The following is an 18,744-nucleotide window of genomic DNA, read 5'->3' as shown; positions in this document are numbered from 1 at the left end:
AATTACTAAACACAATAAGGCAAATCTCCTTAAAACATGCTCATCCAGATGCAGAAAATTTAATTAAATTTAAATTTAATTTAATTTATGTTCTGGCTAATTTTTACAAAGAAATCCTAAATTCTCTGAGACTACAATAATCTCATTTGCTTCACTCAACTAAAATGTGAATTCTAATCAATCATTAGTATACAATTGTCTCTCCGTATCCATGGGGGATTGGTTCTGGGACTACCACTGGACACCAAAATCTGCTGATGTTCAAATCCCTCATATAAAATGGTGTAGTATTTGCATTATTACCTATGCATATCCTCCTGTATACTCTAATCATCTCTAGATTACTTATAATACCTAATACAACGCCTACCCATCACTTTATTCACTGGATTCATTCAATGTAGTACTTGGCATGCAGCAAATTCAAGTTTTGCTTTTGGAACTTTGTGGAATTTTTTTCCCCCCAATATTTTCGATCTGCAGTTGGGTGAATCCATGGATGCAGAACCTCCACCCTATAGAGAGCTAACTATAATTATTTTTCACAATTGCCTACAGGAAGATCTATTGATAACCCCAAATATGTATTTTTCACTAAAAACATCAGAAAAGATGTTTCTTGATTAAGCCATTTGAGAGATAACTACTCAATATCTTTAACACTGCTGCTATTAATATTTTCCCTCATTACTACTTTTTATTAATTCTTGTTTTTCCTCACCTACTGATTTTTTTTATTTTTTATTTATTTATTTATTTTTTGAGATAGAGTCTCACTCTGTTGCCCAGGCTAGAGTGAGTGCCATGGCGTCAGCCTAGCTCACAGCAACCTCAAACTCCTGAGCTCAAGCGATCCTCCTGTCTCAGCCTCCCGAGTAGCTGGGACTACAGGCATGCACCACCATGCCCGGCTAATTTTTTCTATATATATTTTTAGCTGTCCATATAATTTCTTTCTATTTTTAGTAGAGATGGGGTCTCGTTCTTGCTCAGGCTGGTCTCGAACTCCTGAGCTCAAACGATCCGCCCACCTCGGCCTCCCAGAGTGCTAGGATTACAGGCATGAGCCACCACGCCCGGCCACATACTGATATTTATAAAATATCTTGGTATTGGGAAGTATTAACTCAAACATTTTGGAATAAGGAAAGATGCCAAATAAATCAAGGTAACATATATTAGAATGTGGTACCATTTATATTCAAGGTTACTGGGATTTAAAAATGGATAATTCCAGAAAGGAATTAAAAATTGTCAACTGGATAAATGGCTGAAGTAGAGAAGTACTTTTATCTGAACAGACGAGAAACTCACCAAATAAACAGCTGGGTCCAACACAGCTCTGGATTACGGGGGAGGCCTGGTTACTCTCTGGAGCTATACTTCTGCCTCCAAAAGCTTCCACCCCATCTGGCTCTGGGGGACTGGGAACCCTGAGCCCCAGCTGATTTTCCACCTCAGTAGTAGCAGTAAATGCTCCTATAGGTTTTGCAGCTACATTGCTCCAACCAGTTGGTTGCTAGTTTTTAACTCTATTAACTTGGCAGTCAGAGAATAAAATAAGATACACATTTAAAAACCCTGACTTCTGTAAGTTATTCAGTCTTACCTGTGGATTTTTGAAAAGTGCATATTTTTCTATACGCTCCATAAATATAAGCTTGTTTTGGCTATCTCTTGTCCAATTAAGAAGATTTTCAACCAAGTTTTCATGGTCTTCAAAGATTCTCTCTGTTCCAAAATAAAATATCAATATTTTGTTAGCATTCTTCAGAACTGCATGAAAAACATGAAACCTTGTGAGGTAATTCACATCAGAACCACAGAATCTTAAGCCATACTACAGCCTTTAGCCCTTGGAGATTATCTGGTCTTCCTTTATTTTTCAAATAAGGAAACATGCCTGAGTGATGACAAGGGACTTAACCAAGGGCACACAGCTAATATACGGAAGAATTAGGACTAGAATCTAGGTCTTCTGACTTGTATTAATAGTACATCATTCTTCAGCCTTAAGTCTTTTCCCAGCCTATTCTTAAAAATGAAACACATTAATTGCCTCTTATAAGTTTCGATATCAAGTATTTCCAATGGCAGGTACTTAGTTCTTGGCATTTAAATAATTTCCAAGATGATTTCTTCTTTAACCAATGAGTGCTGTTTAAATATAGATGTATCCTCTAATTTCCAAATTAGGAATTAAAGAATATGTCCTATATATTGAACATACGTTAAAAAACATGTTCTAGGCCAGGCATAGCTCACGCCTGTAATACCAGAACTTTGTGAGGCTGAGCCACGAGGATTGCTTGAGGCCAAGAATTCAAGAGCAGCCTAGGCAACACAGTGAGACCCCGTCTCTATAAAATAACAATAAAAAAATTAGCCAGCTGTGGTGGTGTGCACCTGAAGTCTTTGCTACCCAGGAGGCTGAGGTGGGAGGATGACGTGAGCCCTGGAGTTTGAGAACATGTTCTAGATATTATTCTTTGAAATTTGTTGATGTGCTTCATGTTTTCCCTGAAAGTCAAATGCTGGCATAAAGACTTCAGTACAAATACAAATAAACATAATGGTCTTTGGTAAATGCACCAATCTATATCGTTCTTATTTGAAGGAAAAAGTATTTTATTACCTTTTTAAAAAACTTGTTTTAGCCATTGTAAAATCTGAAATGAACTAGAAATGATCTTGTATTCAAAGAACTTCCAAAATGTTTGATTAAAAAACAATGTAAAAAAGCCAAAGTATAAAAGGTAATTTTATAGAAAAAAATGTAAAGATGTCTCAAAATGCTTTTATCAACATGAAAACTGTTGCAATTACATAGAAATTAGAAACAATGATATTACCCATTTGTAATTCAGAAATGGTTTCCACCAGCGACCAGTCTAGACTATAACCACAGTGGGATTTGTCCATCAGGTTATCCAGCACTTGTCTCACTGTCTGCCTCTCATCCACCATCATTGTTTTAGAACTGTCATCAGACATGTGGACTCTAATCACCAGCTATAACAGGTAAAAAGGAAAGTAAATGCACACCAAAAAATGGCATTCTAGAAAAGGCCTTCTTCTAACATTAATATTCTGATTAATGTTTTTAAATATAAAACACAAATAATGACTTTATTATGCACAAAAGATACACTAAAAACCAGATATCAACCCACCTGAATAAATTTAAGGCATTGAAAAAATATCATACGACGTAAGATTAATAATGTTAAGACTTTTGTTTTACTCTTTTAGGAGAATTTACAACCAGAAAATTACTTCTATTAAGATGCATTTTACCCACAAAAAATACATGTAAAAAATATATTATCAGGAAGAAATACCCTTCCATCTCTCCATATCATAGCAATACATTTATAAACACGGTAATTCTTTATAAATCCATAACAATGATAAAAATGTCAACCTAGGAAAAAGCCCACATATCACCTTTTTCACTTGTGCCTCTTTAATTTTCTCTAGGGCAACTCTGATCTTCTCAGCTTTCAATTTTGCTGCCTGTTCTTCCTGTGAACACAAAGTATTTTAGATAAACTAATGCTAAGGTAATATTTGAGAAGTCTTTTTTTGTCTTTAAGGATGTTCCTAGCAATGAATTTCAAAGAATATAACCGCACACTTATAAAGAACAGACTTTAAAAATAACCCTGTTCACAAAGAACAGACATATCCTAAAGAAAGAAACATTTTATAGATGCAGATTTGAAGATGTCTTATAATAAGACTAGTTTCTGTATTCTAGTGGGAAAAAAATCTGTGATGCAGTAAATTATTAAGTTTGATTCTGTCAATCTGAAACAAATGAGTTCTGGAGTAGGGAAAACATGAGCGTACAACAGCCACCTTTGGGTGTGCCAATTTATTAAATCTGCACAATCCTTGCACTCTGAATTTACAACACCTCCAAATAGGGGTAAGCTTTTGCATACTAATGTTTTGTTCTGTTACAATGAAAACATATCATCATCATAAAAATATCAAAAGCAAAAAAAGAGTATCTACCTATTTGCCATTATATAAAAACCTTAATAAATAAATAAAAATGTAGGTACATTCTCATTAATATACCAATACAACAAATACAGGAGGCTGCCTTAGTGCCTAAATTTTATTCTGCCTTGGAAAATCATACAATATAATCAATATCTCATGTCAATAAACTCAAATTGTTTCTATTAATTCACTGATAATTTTTAAGAAATACTAAATATAATTTTCAAAATAAAATTTCTATTAACTTCTACTTCAGAAAACAGATTACAAACAGTAATAAAAATTATAACTAAAAATAAACCATTTGTCTTTTTTTCTAAAATAGCACATAGTACTCTAATACTGTTACTTACTTGTAATTTCCAACAATAGGCCATCATATACTGTAGCATTAATCTTCAATTAAAAAAAACTCATAATTAAACTTTTGTTCATAAAGGATTATTTTCTCTTTCTAAGCTTTTGATTACTTTGGAAAATATCTAAGAAAAATATAAACTGCTATCTTATATATTCTTTTATGTACTATAAGTCTAAAAAAAAAAAAGTAAAGAAAAAAACCTAATTATATCAGCCAAACTTTATCCTCTCTGGACTGTGATTACACACCACAATCCATGTGTTATTCTTCATTAAAAAGGTAAAGCTTCCAGGACAAAAAAGCAAAAACAAAAACTCAATTCATTTAACAGATTTATTCTCTGTTTGCCTACATTCTTTTGGTTTTCTTGTTTATGAACTGCTTTTCTTTCCATTTTATACTCTAGGCTGTCTCCCCTCATTTCCAGCTTAGTATTTACTATTCCTTGGAACAGAGAAGAAAACAGTGGTTAGGGAGGTCAGTGGGCTTGTTTGCCAGAAATCTGATCCATTCCAATGAAAGAAGCCAGTGAATTAACATAATAACCAAGGTCTGGAAATACTATCTGTAAACCCAATTAGGCAGAGAACAAGAACTTTATTTTAATAATGGAGAAGGGTAAGACAACACTCAATTCTTATAATATTATAGATACATTCCTCTGACTAAAAGATTAAATCATCCCATTTTTTGCCACTCTTATGCAAATAACAAATAGAATTATAAAATATGATGACTACATTCTAACATTAATTTTTTTCTCTTTTTAAAGCAGGCTATAAAATGACAAAACTAAATTACTCGATTTGTAGGATTCTGAGTCTTAGAAAAACAAAATCATTATTAGGTAAATTACCAAACCCTACACACATCTTTGATGAACAGAGCACCACTCTGTAAAGGAATATGAAATAGTAGCATTTTCCAGTGTTTCATACGAAATCAGTTGACAGTTTCTTGGGAAGAAAAAGAAGAAAGCAGAAGTTTTACAAGTGTTTTCTCAATGGGATAATGATCTTTTGTTCCTCATGGCTCATTTGCCACATCCTTATAGTGGCATGAATGGCTGTATGGAGTAAAAAAATTTATCAAGGCATATTTATTCCATGTCTCAGGAAGTTCTAAAAGGTCAAATTCTTTATATTATAATTTGTAGATGTAAAATTTTTTTAAAAGCTTAGAAGATGTGCTCAAAACTGAGAATATTTCTTAAAAAAAAAAAAAAAGGAATATTCAAGAGAATGAGAAGACAAGCCTTAAACTGGGAGAAAAATATTTGCAAAAGACATATCTGATGAAGGACTGTTATTAAAAAATAAAAAAAGAACTCTTAAAACTCAAGAAAAATTAACAACTTGATTAAAAAAGAAAAAGGCAAAAGACCTGAAAAGACACCTCACTGAAGAAGATAAACAGATGGTAAATAAGCATATGAAAACACGCTCAACATTATCTGTCATTGGGGAATTACAAATTAAAACTAGAGGATACCACTACACACCTATTAGAATGGCCAAAATCCAAAACACTGACAATACCAAATGCTGGTGAGGATGTGGAACAACAGGAACTCTCATCCATTGCTGGTGGGAATGCAAAATGGAACAGCCACTTTGGAAGACAGTTTGGCAGTTTCTTACCAAAAAAACTAAATGTACTCTTACTATATGATGCACCAATTGTGCTCTTTGGTTTCTACTCAAAGGAGTTGAAAACTTATGTCCACAAAAACCTGCACATGGATGTTTACAGCAGCTTTTTCATAATCACCAAAACTTGGAAGTAAAAAAGATGTCTGATGTCCTCCAATAGGTGAACAGATAAATAGACTGTGGTACATCCTGACAATGGAATATTATTCAACATTAAAAAGAAATGAGCTATCAAGCCACAAAAAGACACGAAGGAATCTCAGATGCATATTACTAAGTGAAAGAAGCCAATCTGAAAAAGCTAGTTGGTGTATAATTCTAACCATATGATACTCTGGAATAGTCAAAGCCATGGGGACAATAAAAAGATCAGTGGTTGCCAGGGGTTAAGGAGGAAGGAGGAATGAACAGGCAGAGCACAGAGAATTTTTAAGGCAGTGAAACTATTCTGTATGATACTATAATTGTGAATACATGTCATTATATGTATCTGTCAAAATCCATAGAATGTACACCAAGAGAGATCCCTAATGTAAACTATGGACTTTGGGGTGATAATGATCTATCAATGTAGGTTCATTGATTCTGACAAATGTCCCACTGTGGTGTCGGTGTCCACAGTGGGGGAGGTTGTTGGGGATAGGGAGCAGGAGTTATGCATATTTTATGCTTAATTTTGTTGTAAAACTAAAACTGTTCCAAAAAAATGAAGTCTATTAAAAAAAGGAATAATTTAAATATTAATCCTGATATTGGTTACAAATACAAAAACGTATTTTCATACTCTCATTTCTTTTTGGCAAAATATTATTTGTCAAATACAATAGAACACAACTGGTGCTATCTTTTGAAGCACTGACATAAAAAGTCATTCAGTTATAGGATTAAGATTAACTACCATGTGAGTTGTATTTAACTCACACTAGTTTTGAGCCCAAGGCCTCGTGAAGCACATGTAACTCACATGTCTCTTCACCTTGGGAGCCGCATGAACTATTTTTGCAGTTGCATGTAAGTCATGCACAGGATAAAAAATAACAAATTTTTCATTAAATTAGAAAGGATTGTTTTTGAAGTTTTTATTCTATTTTCATAATGAAACACCATGGCCCCAAGGAAAAAATTTTTTTCCCAGTGTGGCAGTCAATGTGTTAAACTCACAGATCAGTTCCTGCTCCACAAGCTAACAGGAAAAGAGCTGACACAATGGATTTAAGGAATAAACAAACAAGAGACTTGTGCAAACATTAATATACATTAAACCAATTAGATTTCCTAACCACCGATAAGAAATTTTTTATGTAAAGCAGGAGGTTATTTTAACAGATCCAAATTCAGCTATTTTTTCCTTTCCTCAAAATTCTAGTCTTTATAGTTACATAAATTGATCTGTGTTAAAACAGTATCAAATTCGAATTTAAGAACTAGTTTAATTTCAACGTAGGCAAATTTTAGTTTATTCTTCTCCAGTTTTATTAAAGAATAATCCTTGTTAGTAGCTTTTTGAAGAAACAGAACTGATCTTTTAGAGTCTGAATATCACCATCACTGGAGCAAAACTGGAATGACAATATTTATATCAAATAGCAAGATTCATAGTATCTTATGTTTCCTGTGTGTAATAAGCTCTTCCTTATAACCACATCTTTTAACCGTAACAACTTGGGGAAAAAAAGAAATTGTCTTATGCTCATAAAGTGTTATAAAGATCAAGAAATGTTTGCTGATGTGTTCGGATTATAAACTTAGAAGACCTCTGCTAGTTTATATATAAAGACAATGCAAATCTATGTTCAATGTCTGCAGCCCAAATTTAATGCAAAAGACAAAGCTTTATTCATCTCATGTTCTGACAAACTCAGGTCTTAAGTCTTTTGCCCCATATCTGTTCACTGTTCCTTTCTTCATGCTGTCTCTATCCTAAACATAAAATACCTCATACATATAAAAACTTAACTGTCTCTCCTACCTCTTCTCTTAAAAGAGCAAGAGACAACCCATTTTCTATTGAAAAACTCCTGTGTGGCTATCAATAACCATCAAATGCCAAGCCTCCTCAAATTCACACAAAGGACAAAAACTGGGTGAAGATCTTATGATTAAATGAAAGCCAATGCTGTGGTTACAAAGTGTTAGAACATTCTCTACAGTGTAAAAAATTAGAATAGTTAGAGAAAGAGTTACAGTTGCTAAGAGATGGCTAGTGAATTCCTTCAACTGAGAAATTAAAGCTTTATGGGTTCAGAACAAACCTAATTGAAATTAAGGGGCTAAATAGTGGTTAACAATTTCTTTAGGATCTAGTTTATTTCATGGCTTACCACAATAAAAAAGTAGCGTAAATTAAAATGTTTCAAACAGAACTTGGAGTGATAGTTTAATAGTTTAAATAGTTTAATGTTCACTAAATGCTATATCGCATAGCACTGCTTAGAACCAAAATACTAATAGTAACAACTACAGTTAATTACAGTTGATCCTTAAACAACACAGTCTGATCTGTCCAAGTCCACTTATATACAGATTTTTCTCAATACATACAGTTGGTTCTCCAAACCAGTGGGTTCTGCATCCACAACCAAACACGAAAGGAAAATATAGTATTCATGGATGGGAAACCCGAGTATACAGAAGGCTGAGTTTTTGCATCTGTGGGTTTCACAGGGCCGACTGTGGGACTTGAGTATGGCAGATTTTGGTATTTATGGGGGTCCTGGAAACAATCCCCCATGGATACCGACTGAAGACTATAGTTTATTTCCCATGAAGAAATCATGAAATTGATAGACTCTCAGTGTAAAAACATTAACTGAACACCTAAAACTTGCCACAATGTGAGGCATGTTACACATGGTATCTCATTTAATTCTCAATAATGCAAGGCCAACATTATTATTATATCCATTGTGCCAATTAACTAAGGCTCAGAAAGACTGTTACCTTTCCAAATCATACAAGTAGTTACCAAGTGACTAACTAGTTGCTTTTTCCACTATAATGTCAGTTTCTTTTGTCTTAAGTGTGATAACTTAAACTTACGGGATACCAGTAAATAAAATCTGCTTGTCAAAAATGAAAGATATTAAGCAATGTAATAACACTTTAATAACTTCTCTGAAGCAAATAAAATGGTGGTTAACATTAGAAGAGATCTTAAACTTTGGTGGTTACTAAAGAAACATGCTTTCATTTGACAGATGTTTGTTGAGACTATGTGCCAGGCTTAAGTGCAAGAGTTCCTGCTCTCATGGAGCTTAAATTTAATTAAGTCTAACAAGACAACATAGAAATGGATGTGTAATATGTCAGTGAGTGGTAAGTCCTATGGAAAAAAAAAGTAAAGCAGAGTAAAGAGGGACAAAGGCTGATCCATTATATCAGGTCAGGAGGTGAGGGAAGGCCTTCAGCATGGCACCAGTAATTAAAGGGTAGCAGATCAGCAATATGTCCTTTGCCCACTGCTCCGTTTATAATAAAATAGTCCTGTGCCCTATTGCCACTCTGAGAAAACACTGGTTGGCATTGTTTTTGCAGAGGCTCCTGGCTCAGAACTTATGTGTGATGACTATTTTATTAACAGAAGTATAGTGACAACTGGATCAATGATGAAAAAAACCCCTCCCTTTGCTGATCTGGCCTAAGTGCTACTGTGTTCATTCTATTATATATTAATTATCAGGTGTTACAATGTCCTGATGTGGAAGAGTGTGGGCTCTACTGTTTTCATCAGATATATCAGAGGAGGGGTCAGGAACTGGGGCACTAGGCTCTTCGGGTACAGGGAGCCAGACCACACAGGTGGCATATAAGAGGTGCACACTCATTTTAACTTCAAAACAGCCAGGTGCACTAGCGAAGAGGGTACTGACATCACTACAACTAAGGCTCATCCCAGAGGCCCTTGTGACTTGGGTTGCCTAGAAATTTCTGTCACCTCCTCCTTGAACTCCAACACCCATTCTACCTTAAATGTTTAGGTTCTATGCTACTGAATCACATTCCTGTGCAAATTTCTTGTTGCAAATAAGCAGAGTGCTATACAGGAAGCAGCTGGTGCCAGATGTTGGCCACATATACCAATACCACCATCTGGGTAATGGGAGAAGGTAAGATGTGGGCAGAATGGCTTTGATACTGCAGTTGGTAGTGCTGTCTCTTGGGTCAGGGAGATGAGAAGTTACTGACTTGCAAAGAACAATTCTCCCTGTGGTAGGAACTTTGTTTTGTTCACTGCTTCATCTCCAGGGCCATAAACATTGCCTGGCACATAGTAGGTACGCAGTAAATATGTGTTGAATGGATGAATAAAGTTATTCTTTTCAATAGTTCCCCACTGCATTTAGACAAAAATAAAAATGCCTTAGTTACGGCTTGAATGATCTGGCTCCTGCCTAGCTCTCCAAACACAAATCAAGACACTTGTTCTTTCACATAACTATGGTGGCTCTGGCAACACGGTCTGTTTTCAGCTTCTCAAACATGCCACGCTCTTTCTCCCTTGGCCTATGTACTCAGAACACTCTCTTCACCCGCAGCCTGGCTTCTTTGCATCCTTCAGGCTTTAGCTTAAATGTCACCCCCTTACAAATGCCTTTTCTGATCTCACCATCTAAGTGTAATGTACCCCTATCATTTCCCCAGTATTCTCTACTCCTTTACCTGATTTCCTTCATAACACTTAACATGATTTTGAATTTTTTTTGCATGCTTGCTTGTCAATGTTTATTATTTATCTTCATAAGCAGAGCTCCTGTGAGTGGGGAATATGTCCATTTTACACAATGTAGTATCCCACCACCCAGTACATGACTCAATAAATATTGTTGAATAAATAGGCAATGGAAAAGGTAAAATGTTAAACTTAATTTGAGAGCAGTGTACAAAAAGGACTAGAAGAGGGACAGGCAAGAATAAGGAGACAATGGTAGTAGCTCCGGTAAGAGATAAAGAAGGTACCTGTAGTGGGGCAGTGCCAATGGGAACGCGGTAGATGGGCAAGCTCAATAAATCCTGCAGATTATGACAAGCTTCATCAGAGATCTGAGATATTAAATGAGAAGGAGAAAGGTGCCTTGGATGACCAGGAAGCTCAAACCTGGGTGATTAGGAGAATGGCAGCATCCTGAACAGAAACAGAAATGTCAAAAGAAGAAGATAGATATAAATTGTAGGGCCCAGACAGAGTGTGGGTAAGGAAGCTAAACACCTGTGGGATTTAAGGTGCTTGTAAGATGCCAGTGATCTTCCAGGAAACACCTAACAGCTATGTGGAAATGTGTTCTTGGGAAAGAGATCTATCTAGACTAGAGATCCTGGTTGAAGCTATGAGTGTGGATGAGAGAGAGAGAGAGAGAATATAGAGGAGAGAGGAGTGCTGAAGACAAGGAAAGAACAGCTTTGCTATGGTTATAAAGTATGTGGCTATAACCTGCATAGACATCTACATTTCTCTTATCCTTAGAAACTTCTACTGGCAGTCATAAACCTGCTTAAAGCTCAGGTAAGAGAAAGGGTCCCACTGCTGACTTTGTTAAAGGGTCTTTTCTTTGAGCTGCTTATGGGGGAGATAATTTTCGTCTATCATCTTCTTTAACAAAGAAACGAACTTAACAAACAAAACTCAGATACAATAATAGCAACTTAGAGAAATTACCCATAATTACTATGTATATTCTTCAGAAACTATAAGCAAGTCTGATTCTTGAATTTAATATTAAATAAGCCAATAAAAAAACCCATGACTTGAAAAGAGGTAGAAAGTTAATCAGCTTCCCTATTCTATTATTCCTGAGTTAATGATGATAATGGCTAAAATATTTTAGATTGATATAAAATACCAGCCCAATGAAAATCTAGTTGAACTCATTCAAACTATTGTGAGGGCAGAGAACTGAGAAATTAAAATTTTAGCCTTCTCTTCCAATTTGACTAATATAAACTAATATTTTGTTTAATATGAGTAACTGTTTTAATTAAACAAGGAGGTGATGATATAAACAAGAATTAGGAAGAAAAGTTTGCTAAAGAAACTCACAGTATGGATAACCAACAGTAGTAAAAGTTGAAATTAAAGCAATGATTTTTAGACTTTAAAATGCAATTCAGTGTTAAACGAGAAAAAGTGCAACATAGCTGGAAAGACTATCAGGCATTTACAAGTTTAAAAACTAGTGAAAATTACTGAAAATATTTTCTACTTTCAATATTGTCTGGGAATCATTAAGATCAGTAAATAATTACCTTCAGTAAGAGAGAAGTACCTCTATTAAGGACAATGGTGCTGAAATAAGAAAGCAATAATCTGAGCGCACAATCAAAAACAGAAGTTATATTCTACCTACAAGGCAGTAAATAGTTACATGCACGTGGAAAGAAGTATCACCTTGGTCAGCAAATGAGAAGGTTTTCCTGCAATGTTTCTCAGAAGAAGGGAGGTTTCCCTGTCCAGATAGGAGTGCTTGTGCAGAAAGAGAGAGAGAAAGAGAAAAAAAAAAGCAATAATAGAAGTCAGTGGAGGTTTTATGTGTTTAAAATATAAAGTAGACAAAGCAAGAATGATTCTCCATAATCTCATATTTTTTCCCTAAAGTACTTGAAATATGTCCACAAAGAATTAAAAGAAAAAAAAAAAAAGGAAAGAAAAAAAAGAGAAAAGAAAACAGAAGGAAGGGGAGATAAAGAACCATCTATGTCTGTGAGTCCCAGCTGACTCCTGCTGATCACTGGCTCTTTGGGAAAATATTACTATGTAGTATGTGCAAAGAGCACAGAGTCAGTTTGTCTTCTGGGCCAGTGTTCGTGAGTACTGTGCACAGAGCACAAATAAATGCATGTCAGAGACCAGTGACTAAACGTACTCCTTTCCTCTTGTTAAAGCTTTTACAAGACCTTCCTAGCTTTAAGTAGCTATATTCTGATGATAGAATAAGACTACATCATTTAAAAACCTTCTGCAAGTATTTCTGATCAATTCAATGACAGCTACACCAAAGAGGAAAGATTACCCATCAACATTTTGCCTGAAGGATACAACTATTTTCAGTAAAATTTTATTAACCACTCATTATATCAGAATACTAATAGGACCACATTGCACAGTAAAGGACTTGCATAGCAAATGAATGACATAAACAATATGTTAAGAAGTATTGTGCCTTTAAATTAAGCGATTAATGCTCTCATAAAATGATTTGTGAATAACTTAGTTCCTATCATTTTCCTCCTTAACAACTTCTGAGTAACATGTTGTAAGTTTATGTAACTATATTGTATTCATCTTTATATATTCAAAAACTTTTTTCTTTTTCTTTTTTGAGATGGGGTCTTGCTCTGTTGCCCAGGCTAGAGTACAGTGGCACCACTGGAGCTCACTGTAACCTTGAACTTCTGCCTTCCCAAAGTGCTGGGATTACAGGTGTGAACTACCATGCCCAGCATTTATCCTTAGATTGCAGCTGTTTTGATATACATGTAATTCAGACCTGCCTGTCCCTAAAAAATTCTGAATTAGTATTCATTTTGTTTAACTCTACGTAGTTACTAATCACCATTTAAAACAACAGTGATTGTTTTAAATCATGACATAGCTGAGTAAAGCTATAGAAGATATTCTATAATGTTATATTTTATAAATTAACTGTATATCAAGTTATTCTTGATAAGTATTAAGTAAATAAATACTAAAGCAGCACCCACTCTTAGAAAGTACATGGCTATAGATGATAAAACACACTACTACTCCAACATTAGAAACATTGTTACAAAAGATAATATTAACTTAATCTTTGCTCATATCTATACTACATTGAGTTTGCTATATCATATTTCATTGCCTGCATTTTTAAAGCTGTGTTTTAATTCGGCTTGTAAAGTTTAAGAACTTTACAAGCATATCTGCCCCCTCACTTCTTAAAAAAAAAAAAATAAACCTAAGGTTAAAAAAAATTGGACATATTCACTAAGATTAGCACTATCAAGATCAAACAACTACAAGAACAGAGAAAATTATTCCCAGGTCCTCATTTACCTAGATAGTATGGTCCTCCTAAAAGTAAAGACTGGTTGGCTCATCCTTAAAGACACTAGGTAAGCAGAAATTCCTGAAAATTCAATTTAGTTTGAGGCTAACCATCACCCAAGACCAGGCAGAAAATTAGGAAGGACAAAAGATGAAAAACACAATTAAAAAGAGCAACTATAACTTTCATTGCTCTTATTGCCATTCATTTTTGGCTACTATATGTAATAGGAAAAAAAGCAATGTTACACAAATATGTAAAACATATATAACATGTATGTCAAGAAATTTCTTGAAAACTTACTGCTATTTATCTTAGTCATAAAGATTCCACTTTCAGAAAAAGATCCCCAAAGGAACAGGATATCTATATTCAGATAATATTTCAAATTAAAAAAAAAATAAAATCTGCCTCAGGCCATCAAAACAAACTGATTTAGTAAATGTAATTTCAGACATCAAATTCAAATTTAAGCTCTAAAAAAACCTTGCAAGGTTTAATCAATTCTCAAACTTGTACCACCTCAAGACTTCAAGTCATTAAAAAACTGATAACTTGATCAATAAGAGGCAACGATATTTATTTGTATTTGTTTAAAAACTCAGAAACTGTACATTTTGAAATATTAAAATATTTAACTAGCTTAAAATAAGACGGTAATTATGGTTGGTGACCCCAAATATGTCACACTTAAAAAATAAGACCCAAAACAACAGCTAAACGTGATCATACATTATGTCCTACTTGGACAGTCATGTAGCTATTTTACTCTTTAGTCACTGGCAAGGAGGGAGGCCACGTCTCCAGGTTCATTCTACCTAAACTACAAGTATCTGTAGCAGAAAGAATGAACATCTAGAAACCAGAAGCAGCAAACTCCTTCCTTCAATAAATACCTTCTTTATTTATATTCTCCCACTGAAACCAGTCATACATTGCTCCTAGAATCCCTTGCTCTTTAGAAAGAAGGGGCAGAGGTGGGGTGAAACTGGTTACTGGAAAAGGATGCAAAAGGGATGTCATAGACTGTAATAGGGAGATACGGACCAATTGGCAACCACAATACAGTGTGCTAAGTGGGATGTGAGCAAGCAGGAGTCAAGTACCTAACCCCAAATCAGGAGTCTAGTAAAGTATTAATAATTCTGAAAAACCTTAGAGTTCTGGAGGAGGAGAAAGAGGCTGCTGGTGAGGATTAGTGGGGTAAAGACAGAGAGTAAATAGTGGTTCTCAAAAGAGGGTTGTGCTGTCCTCAGTGAGGAATTTCAGAAACCACTGAAGACGTTTTGGGCTGTCACAATGAAGAGGAGAGGGCGAGTTACGGGTATTTATTGGGAGGGAAGTCAGAAATGCTAGATGCCTTGCAAGCATGGAACAATGTCACATAGTAACAAAAGTCCCACATCCAACATTTTTTAATGTTCTTATATGGAAAATCGTATAGATGGGGAATTCTGTTTATAATAATCTGAGCTTAGAAACCAACTCACTCCATTTTCCACATAAAAGTATTTTGTATAGTTTTAATATTAAAAAAATTTTCCAGGAATGCTATTACCCCATAAAATAAATTGAGGGAAGTCTGCACTTTCTTTTGTTCCGAATTTACAAGAAACTGTTCACAATGCTGGAAAATCAATTCACCAATGGGAAGCTAGCTTGAAGTTAAGCATTGCCAGTACCACAACTGGCAGTATCAGTGTGCACTCTGTCACATGCAAATAAATGACAGGAGAGATATGAAATTCCTTTTAATGGAATTAAGGACTAAATAATATTAAATTAGTGAAAACACATGAAATGTAGGAATTTCACTTAATACAATTTTCATTAATAAAAGATTAATTTATTTAAAGATCTTCATTAATAAAGGTTGTTCAAAAATATTTATTACTGTCTTACTTAAAGTATTTATAGCACAATGAGAAATCTACACTGTAAAAAATCAAATATCAAAATCACTTTTATCACTACCTCATCCCACATTATAATGCTGGGAATGATTTTGTCACTACAATTATAAATAAACTCATCTCACTTGCAAGAATTTTCTATGTACCCATTTTCTCTACTTTGACTGTAAATTGTCTTAGCATATTATCCCTACGTCAGTTAAGGTTATTTCCTTTTTTCTCTTACACATACAAGTATGTCATATCTGCTAGTATTTATCATAATATGTTTTAATTCTGAGGTCTGCTCATATTTCTGCTTTTCCTTTTTTTTTATTTGTAGAGATGGAGTCTTGTTATGTTGCCCCGGCTAGTCTCAAGTAGTCCTCCCCCTAATCCCCAAGTGCTGAGCTTATAGGCATGAGCCACTGTGCCTGGCCTCTGCAGTTTTTCCTGTACTTCTTGCCAAACAAACAAACAAACAAACAAAAAAAATGACTTCTGACCTTCTCATTTCCCTTAAATCCAAAATTTTGGTAATAAGTGGGTACAAGGTTTGACTATCTCATTCTTTGAATGGTCGTGGCCAAGCATTTACATACTGAAATTGGTATTTTATTATAAATTACTTTTTGGTTATTTCTACTTCATATTAGGTGTTAGGGCATTACATTCATATAAAAAGTAAGTATGTAAGTAGGCTTTATTATATATGGATTTCATTTGGGATAGTAAAGACGGTGTTATAAATTATTTGTTATGAAAAGGGGGTATTGGGATTGAAAAGGTTGAAAACTGCTGTTTGGCAGAAAAAATACATGGTAATGCAAATATTATAGCAGCTGATGCTTAGGAATGTTGGAGGAGGGGCTAGAGCTGAGGTTAGAGAAGTGTTTTTGACTCTGCTGGATATAACCTATTAGGATGTGAAAACTCACTGGGTTACTACCATTATTTCCAGTATTTTTAAAGCATAGGGAGGGAGGGAGAGAAGGAAGGAAAGGAGAAAGATTAGAGGAAATCTAATTCAGCTGGGTGGGGTTTGGGGGCTTTAGGCTTTTGTGGTTTTTTTTTTTTTTTTTCCAATGCTTCATAGATTACTCTAAAGCAGCACTGTCCAATGGAAATACGATAGAAGCCACAAGTGTAATTTAAAATTTCTAATAGCTACATTAATTTTAAAAAGTACAAAAGGAAACATTAAAATATTAATCTTTTATTTAACCAAAATATCCAAAATATTTTAACTAGTAATACAAAAATATTAATACAATTTTTTTTACATTCTTTTTTTCATACTAAGTCTTTGAAATCCAGTGTGTATTTTATCCTTATAGCACATCTCAATTTGGATTAACCACAATTTAAGTACTTAATAGCCATATGTGGCTAGTGGCTATCATATGGGACAGTGCAGGCTCTGAAGTATCCAGATTTGTTAATTATTGACCAAAGAATACATTTTTTGGAAGAAACAAACTAGGTTTTCAGCTAAGCATCAGTGCAGAAGAATCATTTCACTTGATGTCCCCATTCTGAAGGATAGTTAAGTCTGTTAATATCTTAAGAAATTTACAAAAGCCCTTAGCTTCAGAATAAAAAAGAAAGCATGTGGTTTCAGGTTCCAATACAAAAATTCTGTACATCAGATATGTTACCATCTTATATAGTCTTACCATGAGTTTTAATAATCAATGGCCCAATATCAGTAAGTTGCTTATTTGTATTTGCTAATTTATTTTTTGTTTGGTTTAATTTTTATTTGAAAAATTGAGGTTATACGACAAAGTTTCATCTTTTGGAGTTCTAATGAATACATTCCTCTTCACTGATATTTAAGTAGTCCCATGACATGTTTATAGAACTTACAGGTGTCAGCTCAGCCTTTTCTTCTGTGAAGTCAATATGACGCTTGGCCTGCTTGCTGGAACATCTCAGAGAAATAGCATGCTGTGAAAATGCAGGAAGGAAGAAAATGATAGGTAAAGGAGGTGACAAGGGCAGCTCTCAGTACTATGCAGGAAGAGAAAAAGATCACTGAAATGAAACAAAACAGTAATGAAAAAAATAGTAAAGAAAAGTTGCATGCAATTACCTTTCATTCTCTTATACAAAAATTATAAAGGTAAGAACCAGAGGATCCTAACCCTTGGTAATTTAAAGATAATCTCACTCCACTTCTGGACAATGGAGTTCTATGGAAGAACTATGCAAAAACATTATGTCCAATACCAATTCATACTAATAAACCTCAACTGGGCCTTGATCACTCTTTGGTAATACTCTTAAACTTTTCCCCTGACTCTGCTAAGTCATCCTCTCAAAGCCTAAGTTCCCTTGTTCCTCAAGCTTCTAGCTGCCCTCTTCCCTCTCTTCGTATGACCTCACTTCCCTCCCATTCCTAAGAAAATCACATCCACCTATCACGAGGATCTTCATCACTAAAGTGTATCCTGTAACTACACCCATATTCTCATACCTCCCCCTAGTTCTATGTGAATAAACGTGCTTTGTTTCCCCCTCCAAAGCCAAGCATGTCCTAGATCCCACCCATTCCTCCTCCAATATCTTCAGTCTCTGATACTCAACTAGATTATTGAGGGTGGAGAGAACAGAAAAATGTTCAATTCTTCTGGTTACCTGCCTCTTGTTAAACTATTATTTTCTCTTCTCCACTGCCAAATTTCCCAATTTAATGCTACAATGTTCTTCCTCCATTTCCCAGCCACTCATTTATCCCGTAATTCCCTGCAATCTTTCTTCCCCAAAGCCTTTATCCTTTGAGTTGTAATACATTCTGTAATTCATTC

The 18,744-nt window shown here is 34.7% G+C and overlaps 1 protein-coding gene across 4 annotated transcripts in view; it reads right to left on the bottom strand.

Annotated features, from left to right (window-relative positions):
• RAPH1 (Ras association (RalGDS/AF-6) and pleckstrin homology domains 1) overlaps positions 1–18,744 on the bottom strand; it is a 99,839-nt gene that overhangs the window by 26,800 nt on the left and 54,295 nt on the right. For 2 of the 4 annotated variants that reach the window (XM_069484280.1, XM_069484364.1), the window contains exons 5-9: positions 17,804–17,884; positions 12,407–12,481; positions 3,448–3,525; positions 2,853–3,012; positions 1,610–1,731 (exon numbers count right to left, since the gene is read on the bottom strand). In XM_069484280.1, coding sequence (XP_069340381.1) covers positions 1,610–1,731; positions 2,853–3,012; positions 3,448–3,525; positions 12,407–12,481; positions 17,804–17,884 — 516 coding nt within the window. The remainder of the gene's footprint in view (positions 1–1,609; positions 1,732–2,852; positions 3,013–3,447; positions 3,526–12,406; positions 12,482–17,803; positions 17,885–18,744) is intronic. The other 2 variants (XM_069484109.1, XM_069484190.1) reach the window with 1 other exon arrangement.

Source organism: Eulemur rufifrons, chromosome 1, assembly GCF_041146395.1.
Source record: "Eulemur rufifrons isolate Redbay chromosome 1, OSU_ERuf_1, whole genome shotgun sequence".
Taxonomy (NCBI): Eukaryota; Metazoa; Chordata; class Mammalia; order Primates; family Lemuridae; genus Eulemur; species Eulemur rufifrons.
This window is presented reverse-complemented; position numbering and strand designations above follow the sequence as displayed.